The sequence below is a fragment of the Cotesia typhae genome, unplaced genomic scaffold, assembly GCF_013202065.1.
Source record: "Cotesia typhae breed Kobodo isofemale line unplaced genomic scaffold, CoteBio_Ctyphae contig_11, whole genome shotgun sequence".
Taxonomy (NCBI): domain Eukaryota; kingdom Metazoa; phylum Arthropoda; class Insecta; order Hymenoptera; family Braconidae; genus Cotesia; species Cotesia typhae.
In genome coordinates, this window is record NW_027423711.1 from 1,876,405 (window position 1) to 1,898,888 (window position 22,484).

At 28.6% G+C, this 22,484-nt stretch overlaps 1 protein-coding gene across 4 annotated transcripts in view; it reads left to right on the forward strand.

The window, feature by feature from the left end:
• Hnrnp-k (Heterogeneous nuclear ribonucleoprotein K) overlaps positions 1-22,484 on the forward strand; it is a 47,361-nt gene that overhangs the window by 6,806 nt on the left and 18,071 nt on the right. Inside the window, exons 2-8 of one of the 4 annotated variants that reach the window (XM_074243797.1) lie at positions 4,676-4,851; positions 10,200-10,247; positions 16,388-16,497; positions 17,659-17,715; positions 18,924-18,967; positions 21,133-21,205; positions 21,283-21,393. In XM_074243797.1, coding sequence (XP_074099898.1) covers positions 16,393-16,497; positions 17,659-17,715; positions 18,924-18,967; positions 21,133-21,205; positions 21,283-21,393 — 390 coding nt within the window. In that variant the 5' untranslated portion in view covers positions 4,676-4,851; positions 10,200-10,247; positions 16,388-16,392. Of the gene's footprint in view, positions 1-4,675; positions 4,852-8,014; positions 8,150-10,199; positions 10,248-16,387; positions 16,498-17,658; positions 17,716-17,994; positions 18,968-21,132; positions 21,206-21,282; positions 21,394-22,484 lie in introns of those variants that run through there. The other 3 variants (XM_074243806.1, XM_074243816.1, XM_074243794.1) reach the window with 3 other exon arrangements.

Genomic DNA, 22,484 nt, shown 5'->3' on the forward strand with positions numbered 1-22,484 from the left:
CTCTTGTCTCAACCGGCGTCCTTCTTCGCGCCGGTCGCCACGTAATTGCAGAGAGCAACCCCCGCGCAAAGTTTCCACCCTCAACAACTGTCAAGCTTTCTCTTTTTCTTCCCCTTTTTTCTTTTTTCCGTGAATTTTTTATTTTTATCATTCCATATGTCTGTAGTTACTACTTATACAAGTACTTCAAGCGCTTTCATCACCGCTAAGGTGCTTTGTCTTTTCAATTCTTTTTTGCCCTCAAGCTTTTTTGTTTTTTACTTCTGTCTAAAAAAGATGAGGTGTAAATTTTTAGAAAATTATTAAAAATACTAAGCTCTCTTTGATGATAAAGCACTGTGGATGATAAAATTATTATTTACGATAATAAATTTTGCTTTATTTCTCTGTAAAATTGGAAAAAAAAAATAAATAAAATAAAATTAAAAAAATGCATATCTAAAGTTTACTGTCACAAAAAACAATAATTTTATTAAAAATAACTTGACAGAGAAAAATATTTTGGTAGGAATCGATATTGATTTGTTGGAATGATAAAAAATGTACTAGTAGCTTTTTTAGGAAAAAATAGCGGTAAAGAGGGTTGAGAACAAAGAATAGTATTATTAAATCAGCAATCTTGTAAAAAAAAAAAAAAAAAAAAAAAAAAGTCTATTTAATGACAATATCCTGGACAATTCATGAAAAAATAATTTTTTAGAAGAGTAATAAAATGAAAGATGAACTGTTTTGTTTATAATTTTTACTGAAAACTTATATTTTGAAATTGAGCTGAGACATTAAAATTCTATATTTAATATCAACTAGTTTTTAAATTTATAGTTAGAAAATTTTTAGATCCATTTAAAAAAAAAAAAAAAAGAATTATTTTTAAATTACAACGCTGAAAAAAATTTAGTAGGTATAAAATTTAATCAAATTTCTCTGATAAAAATTTCATTGATCTATGTAATTAATATTTCATTTTTTTGTGACATACATTTGATACGAACAATTTTTTTTTTTTCAATGTTTTTGATATAAAATGAAAATTTTTTTTCTCTACAAGAATTTTTTTTTCCAAATATGAAACATTAATTGCGAACATTTTCTACTGGCTAAAAAAAAAAAACAACCGAAATTGAAAATAAAAGCATATGGAGTTTTTTTTATTAGGGGAGTCTTTTATTTGGCTGTTTGCTCTCTTTATGTGGTTTTTAATTTTATTTGTAATATTATTTTCCAGCAGACCTTTATATGTTTTTACATAAATAACGTTTTATTTTAATCGCGGTCAAATACATTTTACTTGCAGTGCAAAACCAAGTATTACAACCATAAAGCATTAATTATTCAACAAATACCCACGATCGATGCATGGTCGGATGAATCTTCGTGAAATATTGATAGTACCACATTATTTACAGCCCTGTATACATCTTGATACGGATTGATTTGACGTACATCATTTTTAACGTTTTAAAAATAATGTTTTTTTATTGATAATCTTATTTTTAAAAAGCCAATAATTTTTTTTCAATGGTGAAAATTATTAATAAAGATGAAAATAATTTAACTTATCACACATTTTAATAAATACACGAACAAGTGATTCAAACTCGGTACAGTTGTCGTCATGTCATTTAACGTTCATTTTTAATTTTTCTGTAACGTTTCGTTGATTTTATCAACCAAAAATACGAATAATGTCGCAATTGATATTCATGTGTGACACAATCAAAATAACCAGTTAAATTTTTATTGATAAATTGAATTTATACTGACTCAAAACACAGATGAATAAAATATCACAAATCAATTATCTCAATCACAAAACATTAACTCTCCAAAACATAAATAAGTAACAAAGAAAATTAAATATAAAATTTTTTTACTACTCACAATTGAGAAATGTTGTAAATTGATAAAATTTTAAGCGATACTAAAATTAGCACATACTTGGTCATTTTTTAATTTTATTCAAAAAATTACATTTATAGCTTTTTATAAATTCTACATGTAGCATTTTTTTTAGATGTTTTATTTATAAAAAAAAAAATTCTAAAAATTATTAGATCTCTTTCAATTTCAATATCATAATTTTAAAAACTAAAAATATAAAATAACGTATAATCAATCCTATAAAATATTTTTGATTTTTTTTTTATTATGCGTATTTATTTACTTTTTTCAAGAATTTTACTTCTCATCATTTTGCGAATAATAAAATATGTCTTCAATAAACCTAATAAGCTTAATATTTAAAATTGTTTAAAAAAAAAAATTCTAGAACCTGATCTACAGATTTAGAAATATGACTAGATTTAGTTCGTAGAAAAAGCACAAAAATAGTACGTGTTCTGTTTCTAAGTTGCTCAGGTCGCATCGTTTGCAAATACTTTTTGAGTCAATCTTTGATTATATTGCTTGTGAAGAAATAAAAATAATTTTAACATAATTTTTAAACTTCCACCGTTTTCTATTTTACATAACACTTAAGTAAATGAAAATAGCTTTTTTTTTTTTTTTTATAATACTTATTCTTTTTTTTATAATTTAAAAACTAGTTTTCTATAAAACTTTTTATGATAGAAACAAAAAACATAGTATTGATAAAATATCAAAAACAATAATTACAGTCGAATCTCGTTAGGAGTCCTATTTGTTTTTTTTTTAACTTCTGTGTTAACTACACAGAGTCAAGCGTAAATTTTTTTTTAAATTAAGAAAATTTTAAGAAACATTGAAAATTTCTTCAACGAAGTTAAATTTTTTTAAGCCAAGAAATTTTCTTCTTGCTCCGAAATAATTTTGGTCTTCCTTATAATTTTCTTGGTTCAAGAAATTTTTTTTTTCTGTGTAGACTCGTGTTAATATGAGAAAGACACTAATAGAACTCATAACGAGACTCGACTGTATAATGAACATGAATGTTATTTTGTTAGATAGTAGAGGGCAATGAAGGTCATTTCCCTCCTAAGAATCGGAAGACACTGCAAGAGTCCATTGTCCGGTTGGTTGGCATCTTAACAGCCAGCCGGTTTTGCTGGTGCGGAAAAATATCAACCGCGTGCTAGGGCCGTCTAATGTAACGTTGTAATGTATAGAATAGTTATAGTATTACTATATCTATCTATACATGTATATATTTACGGAGTATGTGGTATCATACAGCATCTACCAAAGAGTTAGAGAGAGACCAACAAAGAAGTTGTTGTTGGAAGATGCACCGCAAAGTGAGACCGAAGATTACGCACGGCGAGATGGTTAGGTTTTATTGTGATCGTGAATAGAAGTATGTATCAAGTGAAAAGAGAAAGAGGAAAGAGAGGAAGAAGAGTTGGATCTTCTCACGAGGGCGTACAAGCCGCAGAACGTATCTTTTTTTCTATCTCTTCCTTCTGGTATTTCCGTTCGTTCACCCTTTTCTCTAACATCTTTTATTTATAATCTATCTGATGTAATTTTCACTCATCCAAATTTGGATATCCATGATTTTGCAATAATTTTTTTAATTTATTTTTTTTTTTATAAATAAATAAAAAAATTTTAGAAAAATCGCGTAACCCCCTACTTACTCCAAAGCACAAAGTATAGCATAAAGGCATATCTAATGTTGAGTAAAACAAGTACAATAATATCGACCCTGGTAGATTGTTGATGCAAATGGTAACCCAGGGTGATAGTAACTTCGTCCAATCAAAGCCCTTGGGGTGGCCGTAACCTAACCAATAGGCGTTCATTCTGCTGCTGGTTTTTTGATTGGGCGATCCAAGGGATAAGAGACGAGTTCGAGGCCATCAAGACCCACAAACGGGCCGCGGATCACGCCAAGTGAACAACTCGAGTTCAGCTAAAGTACTTACTTTCTCACTTTACGCTAGTCCTTATATATATACATATATATACTCCCTTCTGCTGTTCTTCTTCTTGTACCTTACTTGTACAAGATTGATTCTGAGGACTCAGCACTCGCGTAATAAACTCGGTTACCTCGCGTAATAAACTTTTTTCTTGTAAGATTTTTTTCATTTTATATTCTTAAATCTATCGAGTGCACTGTCACCCTAAGTTCATTTATTTTATTATTTTTCAATTATAAATTTCGCTTAAACAAACATTTCCTTGTACGCGCAGCTCAAGAAATTCTAAGTGAATCATGTCAAGATCTAAGTTAAATTATAGTAAGATTAGTTTGTACGTTTGCCAACAACCATTTAAATTTCTCACACTCTGCTAATGTAGCAGATGACAATACTCGTACAATAATTTACTTTTATACTTACTTACTTACTTACTTTTGTATTCTCAGCAACATGCAATGGCAACGCAGTTAATTTATTCCGTTGTCGCGGTTATTTGTGACAACTTTTTTTTTAAATTCAACCTCATGTTTTTCTGACTTACATTCACTTTAAACCATAAATATCTTCTTTGTTCATTTTTAAAGATATTTTTTACAATGAAAAATAATAATTCACTCTATTCTCATAAAAATTAATTCAACAAAAATATGAAAAAAAAAAAAAAAATTTTTTTTTTTTTTTTGAGTAAAATTTTTAACAATTAAATATTTTTCTAGTAATTATTAGCACTATTATAAATAATGTACTAAAATGCGGAAGGTGTAATAGTTGGTTAGAAAGTGCAACGAACAATACATTTCTAACGGATTTTGCGGCTCGTTTGTTTGCAGGAGTAAAATTAGCTGAAAACACGCGTGATACTGTCGAGGTGGAGGAGAAGTTGTCTGCTCGAAAGAAAAAGAAAACAAGTACCGAAGATTTTAAAAATAAGAATAGAATCAACAAACCGACGAGAGCGGAGTAGAGGTTATCCTTCGACTCGAAAATTACACTTCCTTCCGAGTTGGTAAGTTGATGCACATAAATTTAATTTTGCTTTCCCTTCCATTCTTTTTCTTAGTTTTTATTTTATTATTTTTTTTTACTTCGTCTTTTCATTCTGTGGAAAGTTAGACGCCTCAACTCACGCGGAATTTTCGTTATACATCGCCTCAAGTGTGCATATATTTCGATACATAAATGCATTTATGCCAAGTATTACATCAAGATCTTTTTTATTATTCTCGTGTTTGCATAATTATCGATAAAAGCAATCTTTCATTCCTGTATTCACTTTTATCTGACATTGCAAAAATTCATTTTACACTACAACTCTATTATATTTTTATATTTGTTATTTATTTATTTATCTTCATTGCTATTAAATGGTTTTTAAAAATGAAGAAAGAACAAAAAAATATTTATCTACCGCTCCCACGTCTTATTCATCCACAAAACCACAAAATTCTTATCTATAGTTCGTATTCATAGTCCGTTACCAGTCATCATTCTTTTTTTATTATTATAATAATAACCAAAGACAATTTGCTTTTTTAAATACAGTATTAACTTTGCTTGGTGTTACACCGTTATTTAAATTTTAATTATTTGAATACTAATTTATTTCTTGACTATTTTCCAAAGCATAAAAATTTTTTTCAGTTTTTTCTTTTAAAATTAAAGCCATACAATTTTTAAACTTTTCAGTTTATTATAAAGGAAAAAAATATTTAATATTTATTAAAACCATATTTTCGCGCCATTTTTTTTAGTATTTAAAAAATCATTTGTGAATAAATTATTTAAAAAAAATATTTCATTTAACATTTAAATAGCAGAAATTTTTTAAACATTACATAAACTCTTAAAATAAATCAAATATTTTTTTGGCACAATTCAAATGCTTAAAAAGACGTATATCATTTTTCAAGCCACAGAAACAATATTTAAACATACTAAGATATAAGTTTTTAAAAATGATACCAAATAATTTAATTAAATAAACCAAGTTTATCAAATTGAAACTATCAAATCCATTAAATCTTTTTTTTTTTTTTTTTTTTTTTTTTAATCATTGCGATTTGTAACATCAAAGTGAATCTCTTGAAAATTTCGGTTCCTCAAGGGATCTGAATCCTCAGTGAAATTTGGTTATATATAACCTGAAACCCCAAGAGGAAATAGAAATTTTTTCGATCTCTGTTATCTCCTTTTTTTTTTTGTTTTTATAACTTTCGTTTTATTTTTTTAAATCTTACGACGGAGTCAGTCACTAAGTGAGCGAGTGAGTGTATCTATATGAAAGTACATGAGTTGGTGCAAGCAAAGTTAAAATAAAAAATAGAGTAAATAAATATAAAGAAAAAGAAAATAAAAAAAAAAACCTGACAAGACGAGTGAGCATTTCACAATGAGGTCGGGAAATATCGGGTGAAAAAGTTACGCGCACGCGCTTATACACAACAATAAGGGGTGAATTCCACGAAGTGGTTCAGTATCCACCCGACCATCAGCTGATCAATATACCCGTTTGCACGACACGCGCGCGTCTTATATTGCCACGCATTGCCGATTGTGTTAAGATTAAAATCGTGTTCACTTTATTTCTCCTTCAATTACTTTTTTCCTCTTAATTGTATCTCCTTCTCTCTCAGTTTTATTTGTTTCATAAAAAAAAAAATAATAATACCGATTATTACTCTAAAATCTCTTCTACTATTGAAATTTTTTCATCAATTTATCTTGTCGTCTCGTTTTAGTTCCATCATATCAGGTATGTTTCTAAAAACAAATTTACAAAAATATTAATTACGAATTGGTAAAGAAAAAAGCAAACAATCTTTAGTACTTGAGCGGTTTAGTTGACAGGAAAAAATAATAGGTGATGTCAGCAAATTAGAGATGAGATCCCTCATATCATTCTCATTGTCAGATACTAAGGTAGACTGATACTTGGTTGTATCATTGTCACCGCACTGCGGTAATCCGACCACGAGGTTTTATTGCAGTGAATAGTAAATTCTCTTCTCACTTTTTTATTTTAGTTAGCATTATATTAACTAAACCGAGAATTCTATTTGAAAATGTGTTAAACATTAAATTTTTATTCATCACTCTACACTCCAACTGTCTAGTAGTGATTCACTCTACTCAGTATTTTATATTTATATTTTTTATTTAAATATATTATATTACTATACCGTTTCTTTTTTTACGAGTGTTTTTCATTTTTTATCTTTAGTCTTGGGAGTGGTCAAATAAAAAGTTTGGTCTGAAAAAATTCTAGAACGAGTGATGTAATTTTTTAAAGTGTTTTTCATAAATTTTAATTTTTATTTACAAATTATTTAAATAAATTAATTTTATTCACTATTTAAAAATTTTAAGTTTTGACAGTTCAAAATTTTAATTATGATACTGGAATCAGCAGACACATGACAATTTATTATGTTGTTTTTATAATCCTCATTAAACAAAATTTGTAATAAATTGCATTCATATTTTTTTATAATTTTTACATATGAAATATTTTTTAAGTTTCTTCATAAAATGTATTTATTTAAAAAACTAAAAATTGTCAAACGTCTGCTAAGATATCAGTGTCATTAAATCATCACGTGGGGAAAAAAAAAAAAAAAAAAAAAAAAAAAAAATCCACAATTTAAATTTTCCGAGCAAAAAATATTAATAAATAAAATACTTTTAAAAATAAATAAAGTGTGATAGCAAACGTAAAATAAGCACGCACTGGTATGTTCTTAGTTCACATACGTGCTTACGTTTGAACTCTTTTATTATTGCCCCCTCTGGTTCTTATTCTCGCTGGTTCCCCTGATCTCAGTACAGTATAGAGTACTACTACTCCTCCTACCACCTCGACTCTGTATACGCTTACATTACATTATATTAGCTCCGACTCTATCCGTGGCATGGCATGTTGTGCTGAAGCTCGTTGCTTTGGGTCTCGCGGGGCCGCGATGCGACCTTATGTTATACCGAGGACTGAGCATAGCAGTTATAAGCATAGCAGTGGAGAGGGCCAAGGAGCACCGGAGTAAGGAGTTAGGAGTTAGGAGTAAGGGTGAGGGGAAAAGAAGCAAAGAAGAAGAAGAAGAAGAAGAAGAAGAAGAGAAAGAGAGTGCTATGCCTCGAGCTCGAGCTGGTATGGATAAAGCCAACCCAATACAAGTGACTTTGCTCTCTGTATTCTGTATAGCACTGGCTGGCGTTCTGTTCGACTCGACTCGACTCAAGTCAAGTTCAGTTCAGTTCTGTTCTTCGGAAGAAAACTTTTCACGCTTGGCTCCGTACTGCTATACCTAGTCGTGTGTATTTACAACTTAACTGTTTTATCGATAACACTAACTTAATTACAATAACATTCTAAATTTCATCCCATTAGTTTATTAATACTCATCCATCAGCTCTTTTACTTCTTCTTTATTTTTAACGCCGGAAATTTATTAAATTTCATTTTTAAAAAATATTTTTAGTTTTTTTTTTTAAATTAACCATTTTTGTTTGCTTCTTTATTAATTTACTTGTGTTTTTATTTTTTATATTAAAAAAATATTGTGTGAGTAACATAAAATTTACTTCTATATTCAGGAAGTTTTGCTAGCAGGAAATATAGTAAATAGTGGATTTAGATACTCCCACGACGAACTATGACGATATTCTTGCACTTGAGTTTATGTTATTTCATTTGACTTCCATTCGGATGCGCAGTGACCTACCGCACAAACGTTTACACGTGTATATATATTTATACAGTTATAAAGTCTTCTTAAATTATTTTAATTGTTATTATTATTGTGCGTATCAAGATACAGGCACTTACTTGCATGTTAATGTGTTGTGTTGTTTTGGAGCCGTGTCGATAGCTTCAAAAGTTAAACTTAAAATTTTTTAGCAGTACGTAGGTGGAGAATTTATTCCGCTGTCTAATTCATAACACACCTGGTCGCAGTTAGCTGCTTCTTTAAATTCAAAGCTAACTTGACGTAACAGCAATAACCTGACTCGTAAACGAAAGTAACACTGTTACTTATGTGAAATTAGTTGTTGTTTTATCGGCGATTTTTGCTTTTTAACTCGAGGTATTATTTTAATGCTGAAAAAATAAATTAGCCTGGTATGTGAAGAGGATAAAAGCTTAAAATGAAATGATAAATATTTTTTGTGTTACGTCAAGCTGGTTCTTGATGCCTCGTGTGAACTTATACGACCTCGTGACCCCCTCGTCTATTAGACTTCGGAGTTACTCTTTTTTGCTGATTCGATGTATTGTGAAAAATGATATTCGTGCGGTCGCTTAATGTTATTTGATATCTTTGGATACTTATGATAATAATAATGATCATAATAATAATAAAAATTCATAATGGTGTAATATTTATGTTGCATAATTATGGTATACATATTTTAAAAAATAAACATGGAATTTAATTCTTAATTAAAACGACAATAGTTATTTTAATTATTTATGAATTTATATCGTGAATAACAATTAAATAATTATTATGGCACTAAAACCGGTCTGGAAAAACGTGTTCCAGAACTTGCTTCGTTAGTAAACATCCGTATTTTTATGTGTATATCTCTTTCTTCATTTTTTTTATTGTCGTGTTCGTAATAGAACATTTTTATGATCGGTCGGTCTTCTCTTTGTCAATAAATAAAAGTATTGGTATTTTCTTTTTTTTGATTTGGTGTAGAGATAAAATTAAATTTTCCAAACCCATCTGACGATTTTTATTTACATTTCAATGTGAAATTTATTTTAAGTAAATAGAAATTTTTTTTTATTTATAACAAACAACTGATTGGTGTATTTTCCATAGAAATAAAATATATAGTTGGATTTATTTTTTTAAATATTTTTATCTTGTAAAAAATTGGGTGATATTTTAAAAACATTTTTTTTTCTCCATAAAATTAATTGAATAGTTTAAAATGTCAGGCAAAGATATTTGATTCTTTTTAGAATGAATTAAAAAATTCAGAAAATAAGTAAAACCAATATTGATCTCTCAATTAATTGCGTCAAAAATTATTGATGTTTTTTAAAAAAAATTCAGTCAACTATTGTCTATTTTTTTCAATGAAAATTCTAGTCTGAGGTTGTTTTCTCAGGAAAAAAAAAAAAAAAAAAACTAATCAAAAGTTATAAAATATTAAAAATTGAAGTTTAACTTTCATTAAAATTTATTTCACAAACATTTAATATCTATTCACATTTTATTATTTCCTTTGTAGAAACCTACTTCAGTTTCATTTTCATTGCAATTATCATATCACATTATAACTGTACTCTGTATACAGGTAAACAATTAAAATAATAATTATTATTATAATGAAATGTGTTGATTTCAGGGTGTGCAGTCCATCCCGGAGGTTAGAGAAACGCAAGCACCATTACTGGTAAGTAAAAGCCCCTCGTTGAAAACACTCCAAATAAGAATAATGTGCTTGTCCGGGAATGTGCGAGTTTTCTCTTCCGATGAATTTCCTCCAACTGTATTTACTTGTTTGTTGTATCATGAGAGTAGACATAAAAACGAGTAGAAACAGAAGAGACAGAGAGTTGTCTGCACTTTTTTATATTATAAATTATTTTCACTGTGAAACATATAAAAGATTATTTTCACAAATCATATTATTTTGCATTTATGATATTTCCTTAATAAATTAATTTTATGTCCTATAAATATTTAAATTATCTGATAAAAATTGATAAGACTTAAATGGCTTTACATTCATCATTATTCATTATAAAGACCATTTAATAGTCAAAGAATATTATTGATTTGACATTAAAATTTATTATTACTAACTTTGATTTGCTAATAAAATAATTTATTGCTCTTTTATTGTAAATTTAAAAAGATATTCAACATCTTTAAGTTATTATTTAGCGATTCAAAATTTTGTTTAAATAATATGAATTGTGTAATATCTGAAATATAAATGAGTTCTCTGTTGATAGTTATGAAATGAAAATAAAATCTCTTACGTCAGTTTGAAAAGTAAAATTTAATTAACAAATTACAACTTTGGTTTTATAGTTAAAAACTCAAATTAAACAATCAGGGCCATTGATTCAGAGGCTTTAATAAAACTAAAGTAGCTGGGCGGATGTTACAAATATTCTAAGAATGAAATCAAAATAAAAGCTGTGAACTATGTATTATTGCCAAGTCTAAAATACAGCGTAACTGAGAAAATTTCAATGAATGAACTTACTTTAACTACTTGCGTGTAAGTTCTGTGCCAAATAAATTTCCCGTTCTATTCATTTTCTTTCCTTTATTTCTTACTATTATTTGTATATATTACTTACTTGCTTACTTGCAAGATTGATCTAATCTTTTTGAGCTTATAAACCTATACTGTACTAATTTTCGAGTTATCTCACGCACATCTAGTTAATAGAGATATAAAGATTAAAACAAAGATTACCGAAGTATAAGAAAATGTATAACTTTAACTATTTATCAATTGCACTTTTTGCTCTTGTCTTTTATATCCCCTTCCTTAACTTAATAATAATGTAATTCACCTTTATGATCATCTGAAAACATCTTGAGATACCTTCACTCGGCCATTCACTTCTCAAGGGTTAATAAATCTTTATTTTGCTTACAGCAATCTACCTAATTTTTTTTTTTATTTTTATTTTATTTACTCCAAGGTATCTTGTCTTAATTGCATCAATCTTCAGACTTCTAATACTAATATTTTAGAGTATTTTATATTCCGCAATTATCATTCCGTGAAAAAAACTACAGAAATAAATTATTGTCCGCTGTACAGTAATTTAAAATATTTATTGACTGTATTTTTATTAAATTTTAATTCTATTATTCGATAAATAATTTACGTGTTGTACGTGCACCTGTTCAATCATCAGAAAAGATCGAAGCTACTTTTATTCACAGAACTGGTTTTATCCACGCTTTTGGACTCTGTTATCGATTCTATTTAAAGAAGCCACTAGTTCTGGCATTACATTCGCGTAAATATTATATAATTCCTTCAATCTGTTTTTTTTTTCTTTTCAAGCCTATGAATTATTAATATTAAATAAATTTCATTTAGAAAACCCGTTTATTTTAATTGCTAAATTAATAAAAACAAATCGGAGAGTTGATACTTTGCGCATAGCAAAAAAAAAAAAAGTAAACTTTTTTTCCCTGTACTATTTCTTCAATTTGCATCATTGTAACATAAAACATAACTGAAGCCCTGTTTTCTAACAACTACTAAATAAATTTGCATTAGTTTGTTTTTAAATCAGCAGACTTGCTATTTTTCATATTTAACTCAAAGTATTAAATTTATCGTTTCTTAAAGTCATTTTACTTATACTATTTTTCTTCTCACTTGACAGAAACATTTTTCCCCGTGCTGGGTATTCTTAACTACGTAACATGTAATACGGACAGAGTAGAATAAAATAAGAGAAGATAGTTTACAGGTTTGCGTGACTCAAAAGGGTACTATACAAATTCTATTCGCGGTAACTTGATAACGATGTTTACCCATTGCTTTTATAAATAAAATGTTAAATAAATATTCCTCGGTCATATATATAATAATAAAAATTCCTTGTATTTTTTAAATTTATTCTGCTGCTCTTCTCGTTCAAACAGAAATTATTTCATTTATATTTATCCAGTGATTATATTTACTCACTTACATCAATATTTTAATTTTTTATTTTTACCACAAAATTAACAGTTATGAAATTTTATAAATTTAAATTCATCTTTAAAATTTTTAACATTTGCTAAAATTATTTACACAACATTTGACCTTTTACATTAAATCAAAATATAAATTCACTTAATAAATTGATTTAAAAAAAAAAAAAAATTTTTTTTTCTTTTTAATAAAAACGGAACTGATAAAAATTAAATATAGATTGATTAATAATTGTACTATAGGTATGCATCGCATGTGCCGCCACATCCCCTGTCTTTTTTCTTTTAATGATGGCGGACTTGATGGCGCCTCACGCTTTTACCCCGAGACTTGTTGGCTACCCCTTTCCTCTTTATTCTCTCGTACTATTTTCGCGTTCTCTTCTCTTCTCTTTCTATAACTCAGCATTTTGCTATTATTATTATATTTTTTTTTTGTTTTTAACTCATTGGCCGTCGCAATCCGTTGTCCAAGCTCACCCCCAGTCTCCCTTAATACACTCATCGTAGACACGCCACCTTGATATCACGCACGACAAAAATTGCGCATGCATTGCAAAAATATATTATTTTTCATGTTTAATTACTTTGTCACAACCTAAAATTATATTTAATTACATGTATTGTTTGGTGAGCTTACAAACTTTATGAAATATTTATATTTATGTTTGTATTTCGCGGTATTTTTATCCTGGTAATAAGAACTCGGAAATAAATTATTTAAATATGAAATAAAGTTAGAATTTTTTAAAAATTCGCGTGCTTAGTCGTCATGACCTTTAGAGCGGTCAATTAAAACTAATTGCTCTGGCCATATGCGTATTTAACGTTATTATATTTTTATTTTATTCATCGCCTTAGTGTGTATAGAGTCGTTGACGTTGGTAATGAGTTGACCCAGTTTCTTTGTTTTTATTCAATATTAATAAAAAAATGAGAATAAATTATCCATTTGCGCGATTAAATATTACAAAAATTATAATTAATTTTACAAACTGAACTCATTAACAATTCCACATTTTTTCAACAAATTACAAATAAGCAGTCGATGATTAATGAATAAAAATAAATAACAATGATTTATAACTTACAAGTCAATCAATAAGGAAAAAAAATCTATCTAATGAATAAGAGAAATGCAATATAACATACTAAGTTTTGCAATGTAGAAATAAATACAAATTTATTTATTATTTATTTAAAAAAAAAAAAAAAAAAAAAAAAAAGCACGTAACTCGGTGAAGACTTCGGTAATTTAGTCTTTAAGCAAATCCAGTCCACGATTCTCCGAGGTTTGATATCGATGTACAATAGCGCACGGGTAAATACTTGGCTCTATACTCTATACAGTAGGACAACTATTTATACAGTAGATATGATGACGCGCACAGAGTGCAATTGTCTTTGTGCATAAACACATCCATACATTGTCTTCTCATTTGTACATGAATTTATCGCCTAGCGTTGTTGTGTGTTGTCGTATTTAGTCGCGCTCTACTGTACTATCCGACTGGATTTACCGATAAAAAAGTTCGTATGCTACTCGTATTCGTGCTGGTCTGATTTCTATGCTAAACACGAATTGATACTCTATTATACTGACTGTGCTATATATCTAACTACATGCATCAATTTCCGTTTTATATACTCCATTATCTCCATTCGTTATCCGGTATTATATTAAATATTTTTTAAATAATACATTTAACAGTTCATTAAGCCATTTCACGCATTTTAATTACCTACGTTCATTATTGTACTCAAAATTTAACAATACCATTATATTCTAATTATAATGTACCCTAAATCAATCTAATTTTTTAAAATAAATCTTTGTTTTAAAGTATTCATAAAGAATTTTCTTTAATTTGAATTTTCAATCGTAGATTTACATTTTTTCATTTAAAAGTTATAAAAATTCTTTGTTATTGATCGGGAAACTTTTTCTGGCTGTCTGTAATTATCATAAAATAACGCATAGAAGAAGAAAATGAAAAACTTCTCTTATAAATTGGTGCCACGGGTTTTTATTTTAACGTATTGATTGTTAATAATCGAATCGGATGAAAGTAGTGATATTCATAAGGGTTCTATTATACGAGAATCTAAAGCTAATTTAAAAAGATTCAGTTCAACTGATTGAGTCTTTTTGAAAATATTCTGTCTAACATACATATTGAGATTCAATTTACTTCTTAATAGGTTTTTTCAGATTAACTGAATTAAATGACATACTATTCCATCAGATTCTTTTTCTTGAATTAGATTTTTTTTTTTTTTTTATATTCGTGCAACTTCATACTATTTTGCACAAATGATGTCTGAAAATTATAGACGCTTAATGTGAACTTATGCTGTTCATTTTGTGACAATGAAGTATATTCACTATTTCCGCCATCAGAAGTGCAGTAATTTAGTCTAATTATATTAAAGTAATTTATAGTTTATAATTTAAGAAATTCAAACATGAATTAGTTCATTAAATCATATAATATTTCTGACTTGACTGTTAGGTTTACTGTAAATTAAACTATTTTTGGATATTCTTGCATATAATGACTGCAAAAATTTTTTTTGCATGAAATTTGAATAAAAATTAAAAAAATTTCAAATTATTATTTTTTTCAGTAACGAGATTTTTTCTCCGTAAATACAATACGTTCGTGTTAAATCAACATTATGTCATAAGTACACATAGATAAATAAAGGATTGACGAATGGATTTCAATTTGAATTAATTTTCTCACGGACAAATAGATCAATTATTTAGTTATATATTTTTTTTTAATTATACATTTGCTAATATTTCCTTGGGAAATCGTGGGAACTCATATAACTTTTCCGGTGAATGTTAAAACAGTCATAAATCAACGATTGCTCTGAACAATTTTTTCCAATTTAAATTCACTGCCTTTAATTTTATCTCATTTGTTTATATTTATATTTATGCTTATACTTGTGTATCTCTTAAAAATTTTATCTGCTTAAGCATAAAAAAAATTGTAAATTTTTTCGGTGCATTAGAGAAATACTTAAAATATCGAATGACACAAATGCGGTAGGAAATAGCAGTTTTTCATGATCCATTGAGAAATTGGTCTGGAAAAGAACGTTAAATAGCGTCTTTCTAAGCTCGTAAAAGACCACTCGGTTGTAAGTAGTGAGAAAGGAAGTAAGAATGTACTGCGATAAGACAAGTAAAAAAATATTAAAAAAATAATAAAATGCATAATAATAATAGTAAAAAAAAAAATCATAAAGTATCCTAAATGATTTCGAGGTACCTTTCAGAATTTCCAAGATTCAACATTCGGTATTCTTGTTCATACCGATGCTAAGTAGAAGAGCCGAGAGAGATTACTCGATTTAAGGTATATTTTCTTGCTATAAATCGCACAGTGACTTGTGTAATAGACGAGAAGGCGCGCGCTCGTTACGCGATCAATGCTTCCGTTTATTCAAATACCCACTTGTCTTTCTCGTTTCCTTCGTCTTCTTCTTCTTCTTCTTCTTCACATCTACTCGTGGTCTCAACTCTCAAGCATCGCACAGATTAAGTATGCAATTACCCTCATTAACGGTGTGTATACTCTTCTCTTATATCGACAGCCATTCATGTCGTTTCATCTCTTAATTATTACTTTAATCCCTTTGAAAAACTACTTATAAATTTGTTTATCATTTCATCCCTTTAGCTGAAGTCGAATAATTTTCTACTAACATCCACATAAATTTATCCCGAAGGACATAATTATATTTGGTAATTAATGATTGGTTGATTGATTGATTACTATCACTATAATCTAACGATAATCTCTAATGATGACATAATAATTAATATTTTATATTTTTTTTCAGACATAATGAAGAGGGAGGCAGATGCGATGGGCGGTCAAGGGGGTCCGATGACCCCTCACAAACGTTACCGTCAAGGAGATGAGGAGCTACGGCTCCTTATTCCAAGCAAGGTGCGTCATTTAAAGTTAATAATCCAAGAAAAAACATAACCGAGTTGCGCTAGGCTGTAACTTTGAATGATTTGCTCTGGTTCACTTGATGTTCTCAATCCTCAAGGTTGATCGTAGATCACCGAGAGTGTTGCGAGAGAGCCTACAGTATATATTATTATCCAACACATCAATCTTATGTTACCATATTTTATAAATATGTGCTGAACGTAGGATGCATTAAAAGAAGGAGGAAAAAGAGTAGATCTAAACGCGCCCCCGAGTCAGTTGCAAAATATTTATGCAGGGACCTCATCGATATTTAGTATGAGTTGTAATTTTTATTGAGCAAAATAGAATCCAAGCTAAACAAGGACATGGCATTCCAATGCTAGCGTAACAATATATAATCGCAATCCTGATATAATTCTAATGTAATCATAATACGATGAGACGCGAATGACTTTTGCTGTTAATGCTGTGATTGAATAGATACCATTTGTTTACATAACAGATAATATCTTCGTTTGATATTGTCCACGGCGCTCACTTGGATTTAAATCGTGAGAGAAGATATTCGTGCCCTTCACTTGCTGATAAGACCTTTTAACCTACCGATGTAGTCAGTTACAGTACAATCTCTTTACTTTATGTTCATTTATGTTAATATACATATACGTATCGGTGAGGAAGATAAGGAGTGGCTTGTTTTGATGCAACAATCATCATAGGATGAAACAAACGATAATACAATGCCTCGTTGATTTTGTAATGCAAGTTGTACACTAATCGAATCATTAATTTTAGCTTTAAATAATGTAACTAAGCGTGTATTGTTTAGATTCTTTTTATTTTAAGAAATATCAAGCGTGAGTTGAGCTAACAATTGGCATTAGGAACGTCACTAAAAAAAGTTATTGTATATTGTAAATTATTGACGTATTGTGTAATTAAATAGTTTTAGTAAGTAAAAGAGTTTTAGACTAAAGTTATGCGAGTCGGATGTCTTTATAGCAAATTGCGTGTTCAATGAGCCACCAAGCTCTTCTTCTTCCTTCTTTGGATTATTGTGTTGTTAGTACAATAAAAAAAAAACAGCTATACGGTGTTGATTTTTCTGTTAATTTTTTCGTTTAAACAAAAAAAATTTTGGTAATTGTCATAATTTTTTTTATTCCGTAGGTTGCTGGCTCTATAATTGGAAAGGGCGGACAAAATATCACGAAACTCCGTAGTCAGGTGAGCTTTTCACGCTTTACAAAGTTTTTTTTAGTAATTAAGACTATAAATATATATATTTTTTTTTAATTCAAGATTTCTAGTCTCTGTATTTCGATACTTAACATATAGAAGGTTTTATTATTTTTTAGCTTTGTTTGTTATTTTTAATTCAAAGTCGAGCTTAAATTAATTTTTTAGTCAATTCCTTGAAAGTTAAATTAAAATTTATCATAATTAGAGTCTAGTAAATAAATATTTATATTAAAAAGAAAATAAATTAAAGTATAAAAATCGTTTTAAAAGTAGTATACATGTTTAAATATTAAAAGCTCTTTTTTTTGTGTGTTCATATTAAAAAAGTTATATTTACTTGTGTCAACTAGGCTACATAAATAATCGAGAATAACTCCGTTATTACTCGTTTTTATACCCTTTAGCCGATGTTGTTATTTATATTAAAAAATGAAAAAAAAATTATAATAATTGTTACTATATACAGCACAGTAGAATCATAATAAAATTTGAGCAAAAAATATTAATGTCCATGTGTATATAAAAGCTGTGTAGGAGAAAATGGGGTAGAAAAATAATTTAAATAAGCAATCGCCTCCATATCTCATTTCTTTCTCCATATCACAAATTTTAATTATTTATATTACACTTTATTTAACAAAAAGTTTTTAGATAATTAATTTTTAAATTTTTGAGCAAAGAAATATCAGATAAAAAAAAATATAACTATAAATAAAGATAGAGATATGAGGCGATAGGTAAATGGTGGTCGTCGTCGTCGTCGCCGTCGTTGTCATCATCGTCGTCGCGACGTCGTGGCCCTAGAGAATAAGTAAAAGGGAAGGGGACTAAAAGATATTTGTAGAGAACATAAAGTAATAATTATAATGATGATAAATTCTAAATAAAAAAAAATATATATTTATAAATATAAATGTAAATATAAATATCGAGACTCGTCTCGATATTAAAAATATAAAAAAAAACATATGAGGTCTAACTTGGTTGATGGTTTGTGCCCTGGCCCCGCCCCGACCCCGGCGTTGCCCCTTTGGTGTTGCCCTGGCGTTATCCTGTGCGTCGTTGCCCTGCCGGTTGCCCTGCCCGGAACGACGGACCCCGACACGCGATCGGCAATTGTGTGGACCACCAACCCCACCAACAATCGACAACAATCAACCACCAATGAACCACCAACTACCATGGCCCAACAGTACAAAGCCTCAATCGTTGTACCCGATTGCCCCGGACCCGAACGGTAATGCCAAACACCAACTACTTAATGTCTTAATTCTCTCTTCTTTGTCTCTAATTAATATACGATACCATAAAATATCAGGGTTTTCTAACTCATTTCATCATTTTCATTTTTATTTAATCCTTCATTTTTCATTTACTCACTTATCATCTCTTTATTTTCTTTTCTATTTTTAATGTATTATAATTTTCTATCATGCTCGTTTATTCTTTCTCCTCCATAGTAATTGTTTTATTTTTTATTCTAACAACCATGTCATTAGCTTTCAATAACAAAATAATATTTTTAATAATCATAATTATATTAATAACAATAATTTGTGAAAGCCGGATTTTTAATGCTCTCTGAGATGTTTTTGCTAATTTTATTTCTAGATTTATATTTATAAAGTTATTAGTCACTTTTATTCAATTACTACCGGATTTTCCGGTGGTCGTTATCCGGCAAATACGTAAACAATTTTTTTTTTTATTAAATTCAATTATTGAATATTTTTTTTTTATCAATGGAATTAAATTAAATTTTTTCACTCATTAAATTATCTTTGAAGTTTTTCATAATTTATCAGTCGTAAATATTATTTCACAATTCCTGCATTCTTTTTCACTATCTCTATCGCTATTATCTGTCAAAAAATATTTATATTTTATTTACTCTGCTTTAAAATTTATTTATTAACTTTTTTTTTAACATCTCTATTCCCCGATCAAGGTATTTTATTCAATAATACCAATAATCAAGTCATTTCACCATTATTGATATTGTATAATGTAATTTAAAAAAAAATTTTTTTTATCTTTATTAAATTGGTTTGAAAAAAAAAAATATCGCGTAGAGAAAATTTTTTTTCAGATACTTAAAGCAGAAAAGACATCTTCCAACCACAAAAGGACCCAGCTAAAAAAAACACCAGTTACTAACACACAATAAATCTGTTCAGATATTGACCCGATAAGTGACCAAGACTCCGGGAATGGATTAAATCATTGTTAATCACTGGTGTCTTTTCACATCTTCAACTGATGTCTTCTCGACACTAATTTAAAATTTTTACCTATTTCTCGTTTCAGTGGATTCAAAAATTCAGTGACTAACATCAAAGCCAACCCAATTAGTCACTCAGCAGTATTACCAAAAAACAATTTATTTATTTATATCTTTCATTAATTCATTCATTCATTCATTTATAATTATTTATTTTTCAGTAGACGCCCTTTGTTCGAGATAAGTCAACGGTTTACAACTTAATTAAAATTAAATTCATTAAAAAAAAATGTTTCCACTTCTGTTCTAGATTGTTGTAATCAGTAATGACAAGTCTGTCATTAATTTAGCCAAGATGCTCATATATTTCCTTGCTTTATTGCTTCAGAAACGAGCGACCTCGTTTCTAATTTTGAACTATTATTCAATGAACATACTGTATAAGTTCGTTTTACTTGATTTTCACTATCGCAATGAGATTCAACTCATTTACTTTCGAATAATTACCTATTACCAGCTTTTATAAATAATTTAAAGCGTCTGAAGAAAAAAAAAAAATATTTTAAATAATTCATCATGAGATTAACATAAAAAAGGTACGGATGTAGAAAAAGTAATGTAAGATTTTAATATTTGTACATTGAATTTTTAATTTCAGTATCTAATTGATAGGTATTTTTAACCATTAGAAATTTACAGAGGTAATATACTTCCTACAATCCGCTGTAATAGTAATCATAGACAATTTACAGTATGAACGATACCTTAAAAAGTAAAATATGCAAAGAAACAATCGGTGGACTCGTTGATTTTTTTTTTATTATTTATAATTATAATTTGCATTATTTTCTCAGTCGGTATGAGCACAAAAACCGTTTAAATTAAAAACGAAGGCTAGTTTTCACAAGCAGAGGTAGAGCCTGGCTTACTTATTTGTATGTTTATAATTATTATCATTTATTTTGTTTTTTTCACAACTGTCTGATGCATTTCTTCCTAATATGGAAAGGTTTTAAATTTATAATTAAAATAACAGAAATGTTGGGGATGGCTGTCTAGAAATTTTAATTAAGAATATTTAATTAATGTAATTGTAATGTCTTGTATTTATTTATTTATAATTACAACTATTAAAAATTTGTCGTTTATCATTTTAATAACTCTCGAATTTTTGATTATAGAGTCCTGACTATCAGTTCGGATTTGGATACAGTGCTCCAGGTTCTTAATAAAGTTGTGCCCAATCTTGAGGAGGTGAGTTTTCATTATTCAATAATGTAGATATTAAACCTCCAAGTAGCATTCGCTAATTCAATAAACATTTATTTTAGAATGGAACTAAACACGGAAGTGATGAAATCGATATTCGTATGCTTGTCCATCAAAGCCAGGCGGGTTGTGTCATCGGGAAAGGTGGACTCAAGATAAAAGAGCTTCGTGAAGTGAGTATTTATTATAAAAAGAAAAAAATTATTAAATTAATTACAGTTCGAATTCTCAACAAAAATTTTCGGGCAAAGAGACTAGAAAAAAATCACAGTTTAGTATAAAACTAGACATTTTTCATTTACTTCTTAGAGATTCTATCTCAGCAGTTACGTTATGGCATCATGCCAATGTCTGGGTTTTTTTTTTTTTAATGGTTGTACACTATGGGGTTTATCTAAACTTTAGGAAGCTAATAATTCATTATGACTCGCGGTTTTGCAGATACGCGACAAGCTAAAGCTATGAAAAAGATCTAGGTCCTGGAAACTATTCGTCATTACTTGCTTGCTTTTTTTTTTCTTATTTTATTTTATAAAATTTTTTCATCATTTCAAAAGTTGTATTTTACTTTTCAACGATAAATTTACTTCAAACTGATTGATAAATCGCATCATATCTCTTCCGAAAAATACTATCTAAATTTATTGATTCAAATTTAATATAATGAAAGATAATTGAAAAGTTTGTTACAAATTTAACCCGTGTGCACGGATTTAAAGTGCTTTCAATCATGTTAACGTTTCAATAGAATTATTATTTTTATTTTTTAATTTATTTTTTTACAAATCAAGTATACGCCATCATAAGTTACCAATAAAAAGTTCAAACTCTAGTTCGTATATCTATATATGATTCACTCATTCACGTTACTCTTTATCCATGTACTCTCGGTACTTAAAAATATGCAACGTAGTCAAGTGGCTCGTTACAGTTCACTAGCAAGAAACAAAAACCAAACACGAGAACAGTCTCTTCAGGTTACTCTGGTAGACTCTCCTCTCCTCTCCTATTCTATTCTATTCTGTTCTATTCTGTTCTATTATATTTTTCGTCTTTACTTGCATACCACCCACGTCATTGTACTGAGGAGTAAAAATTATTATAAAAATTACATTGAGTTTTCTAGAATTGCAGAAAGCTTTAGGCGTAGAATTTTTTCGTAGCACTTAAGTGAGATTTGTTCTATTCACACGAATGCTGTTAGAAGGAAGAGAATAATTTGGAGACGTGGTCATGTTTGTACCTCTAAAAGTTGTAGCAAAAG